The sequence below is a fragment of the Adiantum capillus-veneris genome, chromosome 24, assembly GCF_014529385.1.
Source record: "Adiantum capillus-veneris isolate H3 chromosome 24, ASM1452938v2, whole genome shotgun sequence".
Lineage (NCBI taxonomy): Eukaryota > Viridiplantae > Streptophyta > Polypodiopsida > Polypodiales > Pteridaceae > Adiantum > Adiantum capillus-veneris.
Window position 1 is genome coordinate 118,236,491 of NC_140954.1, and position 5,704 is coordinate 118,242,194.

The 5,704-nt window shown below is 41.1% G+C and overlaps 1 protein-coding gene across 1 annotated transcript; it reads left to right on the plus strand.

Annotated features, from left to right (window-relative positions):
- The first annotated feature begins 3,728 nt into the window (after positions 1-3,728).
- On the plus strand, positions 3,729-5,234 carry LOC147427021 (small ribosomal subunit protein uS10z/uS10x-like). Its single transcript, XM_086498609.1, has 4 exons — positions 3,729-3,868; positions 4,257-4,378; positions 4,456-4,569; positions 4,948-5,234. Exons 2-4 carry the CDS (start codon positions 4,261-4,263, stop codon positions 5,088-5,090), a joined length of 375 nt encoding a protein of 124 aa, XP_086354735.1. The 5' UTR covers positions 3,729-3,868; positions 4,257-4,260; the 3' UTR covers positions 5,091-5,234.
- The last annotated feature ends 470 nt before the right edge of the window (positions 5,235-5,704 follow it).

The following is a 5,704-nucleotide window of genomic DNA, read 5'->3' on the forward strand; positions in this document are numbered from 1 at the left end:
ATAGGCCGTGTAAAGTTTCTTAGGTTTGGCCGCTCCAAGTTGGATTAGTGTAGCATTTTGCCATTTCAATCTGCTCAAGGCTAGCCACTCAGGGTTAGCGGATTTTGGTTAGGCTACTAATAGATGGCTGGGTTTGGATGGTTAGGGTACGTTATGTAAAGCCACTTATGTTAAGCCGATCAAACCTAATGTATGAAGCGAGACCCACCATATTCCTCCCACGACATATTATATTGGCATTGTAGAAAAGCTTTATTCGCTTGGGAGTCTATTGAGGCATTATGTAACAAGTGTAATGCATCCCATCTCCCAACCCACTTATTTATGTCTTGCATCCATCTTTGCTCAAGATCTTGCTTTATGGGTCTTCTGAACTTTTTTTCTTGCTTCCCATGCAATTGTAGGAAGTCGATGTGAGGGATTTTGATGCACCTTTATCATGTACTCCACAACCATTTTCATGCCCATAATCTCAATCATAAGAGATCCCAATGGAAAAAGTAGGAGCATATATGGTGTTTGTGTCTTAACTTGTAACAATTTTGTAAGAAAACACTTTTGGACATTCTAAACTCTTTCCATGTAGAGTTTGAGATGCTCTTTCCCCACACTTCAACTCCATAACGAAGAACCGATATAATGGAAACGGCGAAATATTTCTTTATTGACACTTACAGGTGGCAAAAGCATAAGTGGTCAATGGAAAATGCAAAAGGATTTCACGTTTATTGATATTGTATTATTGAAGAGGTCTTTATAAGCTATGCTCACTTTATGTTTAGTCGGACAATTTGTATTCATTTTGAGCACTCAAGAAATCTAAAAATAAATAAGTGCAAGAGGAAAATGCTCATGCTTGCATCGTGGGAGTTGTTCACTTCAAAAATGCTGTTGAAGAAAAGCCTTCCACAACTCTAAAATTTTATGTTTTTGCATCAATGTGTAGAGGGCGTCGTGCTATTTGATTGAGGCTATAGATCACCCAAATCGGAGTTTAGATGAAGAAGTTATGATCAAAAGAGTGAGTTGTTGTCTACTATGTCAAAAATGGTTGCACGAGAGAGAGAGAGAGAGAGAGAGAGAGAGAGAGAGAGAGAGAGAGAGAGAGATTATCAAAAGTAGACTTGGATTAATAGTTTCTCTAACAAAATGAGCAATAGTGCATCCATATATATAGCACTAGTTGTGCTTTGCATAATGCATAGTAGGCTGCCACCTCATATGTACAAATGTCAATATCCTCTTAATTGCCCTTGACACATAGGTGTTTACTCATGTAAGGTGCATTGGAAGTGAATGTTGAACTTTGCTCAAGATGAGTGCTCTGAACTATGCTCAAGGGTTCCTTTTACTTACGAAAGGGAGAGCCTTCCGTTTCTTTAGTGAGAGAGTGCAAATGATCACAAACAAAGTGAATGACACTGTGAATGAAGGTGATGAGAGAGAGAGAGAGAGAGAGAGAGAGAGAGAGAAGAATACAACACCAGAATGTTGTCAAACCCTCCTCTAAGGGCCCCACTCTCTATGGCGAGAGAGGTCTATACTATTGATTGCACAATCCTCGTACAATGGTCTAAATGCAATGGTCTTGCCGACGATGTTGACGAAGATGAGACGGGCTGCAATCTGAAAATACTAGGGGGTGAAATCTGCAAATCTTGTGTCTGTTGAATTCTGACTCTATGTCGGTGATTGACGACGACGCGACGACGATGCATTGAAAACGCAGATGTTGAAATCTGCAAATAGCGGGCTGAATTTGCAAATGCTGGCTGATCTGACCGTGCGATGAGGATCTACTGTGCGGGAAGGTGAGATCTGCAAGGTTTGGGGGCTGCGGTGCAGAGGGCGGTGCAGAGTTTAACTGCTGAAAACTGAAAATGCTGATGCAAAAGTGGGTTATGTCGCCAAGAAACTGCAAACGCTAAGGCTGATCTGCTGTTCCAAAAACGCTAGGCTTGAGGGGCTGATTTGCTGCAAAAACGCTAGGGAATTTGCTGGAAACTGCTAACGCCAGGCTGATCTGCAATTGCTGAAAACGCTAGGCTTCTTGATGGTTGAAAACGCTAGGGATTCTGCTGGTCTTGCTGAGAAGGTGCCTGTAAGTTGGAACCCTGCTGTCTCTTCTGCCAGAAAGTGTAGTGCTAGCTTTCTTATATATTTCCTTAGCCAAATTGCCCTACCCAGTTTCCCACCAAATTCACTTAATAATAATAAGTGAAAAATAGTTAAAATAGGGAAAATGGGTTCTATGCACTGTAAAATGCTCCTGATGGGTACTGACTGTAATCTGATGATCATGTTGTGTGCAACCAGAGGAAATGCAACTCTAAGTGTCTGGACATGCACGGTCTGCGAACAGACTCTCAAAGGTGCCATAACACTTCCTAAGCTAACCGAACCCTTGTCATGAAGTAGCTTTGTCCACATGCACATAGGGTTAGATGTGCTTGCACCCAATGCATTGTGTTCTTCTTCTCTTCTCTTACCTCTCTTCTCTACGTGCCTCTGTAGCACTCTGATCTAGGAGGTGCATTGTCATGTCTCTCATGCTCAGTCTCTCTCACATTGTGTGTCCTCCAGTTTATGTGTATAGCGATGTGCCAAGTATGCAGATCTATTGATGGCTTGTAGCATGTTGCTTTACATATTTTACAGGCACACCGTGCTCCCACCTATAGTAGTGGTATTAGAGCTCAAGCTATGCTCTTGGTTAGCACAAGAAATCATGGATATGCATGGTTCACCTCTCAACAACATAGATCCTTGCAAGTTTTGTACCAAAATAAGTGAAATTTCCTAATACTGTTTTTGTTTTATTCAAATGTAGTATTGTTTAATTCTTTCTTGAGATTGTATATTTCTTGCAAAGTTTGGGATATATAAATGCAAGAATAGTGATATTTTATATAGTTAGAAAATCCTAAATACTGTTAACATAATAATTAGTTTTTGATAATGTCAACGTAATTCATTAATACTATCCTGAGGTCACATGCAATTATGGGAATTTCTTAATTGGATCCGTGATCCCCACACACACACACACACACACACACACACACACACACATGCACATATGTATGAAAATAATAGAATAGAAGAAGAAGCAAGATATAATGCCAAGAGATCTTGAAGTATGTTGATATTCAATGCAGCATGTCCGAGCCTGAAGGTTGGTGAGATGTTTAACATTGTTGAGAATGATGCAAAGATAATCCTCGAAGCTTAGAACTCATTAGTTCTTATTTATGCATCACGGGAACCATCCCATTGTACCCTCAGTTCTAGTTGACGAGTCTTCAACCAAAGCGCTAGAAAGTAACAACATTCAAGAAGGCACCCAACCCCCATTTTCTTCACTAGTCATCGTCGTTGTGACAAGATAAGTGTTAGTGGTCATCATCGTTGTCACATGCAAATGGTGAGCAACACTATTACTGCACAATAGTAGCTATGGCAACCTTCTTTTCTACCCAAAGGATCGAGAAGGAATCCACCATGGAAAACTTATCGTACCACATAAGTGCAAGGGAGGGGGGTTATTCAATGATTTAAATAAGCATATAAGTTAGGGTAGGCCCTAAATAATTTTCCCTTCTAAAATTACAAGTAGAGGGGGGTGGGATAAAAGTCTCACCCTTGCTTGTCGGAGGTTAAAAACTCTCTCTCTCTCTCTCTCTCTCTCTCTCTCCCCCCCCCCCCCCCCCCCCCCCCCCACCCGAAACCCTAAGTTTAAATTTGTGAGGCACACCATTTTTCTGTTTCTTCCGCAGAGAACGAAACTCGTGTAGAGCGCGTTAGCATCGTCCCCTCAGCAAGCGGCCAGCAGAGGAGCTGGTGTCTGTCTCGGGGGATCGTGAAGCAAGTAAGGATTGCTTGTCATCTCTATGATGTGCTAAGATTTTGTGATATAGGTTATTTCGCCGTTTGGCATGTTTCTGGGCGGTGTGTAGATTTGCACGGTGTGTGTTCTCATGTACTCTTCACTACTGATTTTGTCAGGCTAGTGTTGGCTAGCATTGATTGTGTCTACTGTGGCTACGTGCTGTCTGTTTAGCATGTGGAATCAACGATGAGCTCTTTGTTTTTGATTTCCTAGCGATGACCATGAATTTGTGAAGTCTATGTGTCTCTGCATGTAGATAGGTGTGAGTTCTATTTTTGTGTTAACCGTTTGCCTCTTTTCTGATTGCCGATGTGCTAAGACTGCATTCTTTTTTTTGTGTGTATGTGTGTGTGTGTGTGTGTGTCAGCATAATGGCGATGACCATGAATCCCATGAAGGCTGGTAAGGCTGGTCTTGAGGATGCTCAGGAACCTGTTCATAGAATCCGAATTACTCTGTCATCTAAGAATGTCAAGAATCTCGAAAAAGGTATGGATCTTCGAGTTTTGATGGCTGCTCAGTTGTTTGAAGAATATGCTTACCTACACATTTGTTCAAAACTGCAGTGTGTGCCGATCTTGTGAGAGGCGCAAAAGACAAGAAGCTGAAAGTCAAAGGACCTGTGAGAATGCCCACCAAAGTGTTGCACATTACCACCCGCAAGTCTCCTTGTGGTGAAGGTATGAGCTTGGAAGTTGCGACTGCATTCCTACTCATAGTTGCATTCTCTTCTGGCTAGCTAGTCTGCTTCAAGTCTATATGGCATTGCCCCTGATTGTAATTATGATGGGTTGAATCGAGTGGTAAAGGGTTACAGCAAGTCAGGTTTTCTGTTTACATGTCTACTTGGTTGTGAGCTAGCTAGGCATACATGGTTTTGGCCTTATCCAGCTTTTTATGTGGCCTTGCATATGCCGTGATTTACACTTAGTTGAGAGTACTGGTTATTATTTCTTTCTCCTTAAGTTCGCCTGAGCTTGATTTGTGAATGGGGTCAGCCCTTTTAATCTGAGTCGCTCTGTTAGAATTTTACTCAAGTTTTGGTTTTCTTTTTGCAGGTACCAACACATGGGACCGATTTGAACTGCGAGTGCACAAGAGGGTTATTGATCTTCACAGCTCCTCTGAGGTGGTGAAGCAGATTACATCTATTACCATTGAGCCAGGAGTTGAAGTAGAGGTTACCATAGCAGATTCTTAGTTTGAATGGTCATTGATGTAACATGGAGTCTCTCTGTTTCTCGTGGGAGAAAGAATTTTGAGATTGTTCTACTAGATTTGTTTTACACATAAAAACTTTGCTTTGTGGTTTTCGCTGATTATGAAATATGCTTATTTTGGTGCAGTTTTGTTTTACACACAGAAACTTTGCTTTGTGGGTTTCGCTGTTTATGAAATATGCTTATTTTGGTGCTCATTTATTTTGTGAGAGCGATTCAAAATGCATGGTTTTTGGGAAGCCTTCTCGTGATGTTCCTGGGGGATGACATTCTAAATACAAACCTTAATTTATGGCCATTGTTTCTGGTGTGGTTTCTAGGGTTTGGTGTCTTGACAGATACCCTACATCAATTTACATCAATTTACCCTACTTCAATTTACATCAATTTACCCTACATCAACTTACCCTACATCAACTTACCCTACATCAATTTTACTCAAGAATGTTGTTATCAAGCTGTGAATAGTACCGTGAACTATGCTTTCAATCTGTCAAGACACATTCTTTGGCATTACCTCTCTTAAGTTCTACTCTGAAGCCAAATAAGTAATTAGGGAGAGCTTCTCTTTGACAAACTGGGAATGCCATCTTCT

Bases quoted from the DNA above. Each gene is read 5' to 3' on its own strand.
- LOC147427021 (XM_086498609.1), top strand. From the start codon at position 4,261: ATGGCGATGACCATGAATCCCATGAAGGCTGGTAAGGCTGGTCTTGAG. The intron at 4,379-4,455 runs GTATGGATCTTC...TCAAAACTGCAG, and splicing joins TGTCAAGAATCTCGAAAAAG to TGTGTGCCGATCTTGTGAGA. The intron at 4,570-4,947 runs GTATGAGCTTGG...TTCTTTTTGCAG, and splicing joins CAAGTCTCCTTGTGGTGAAG to GTACCAACACATGGGACCGA.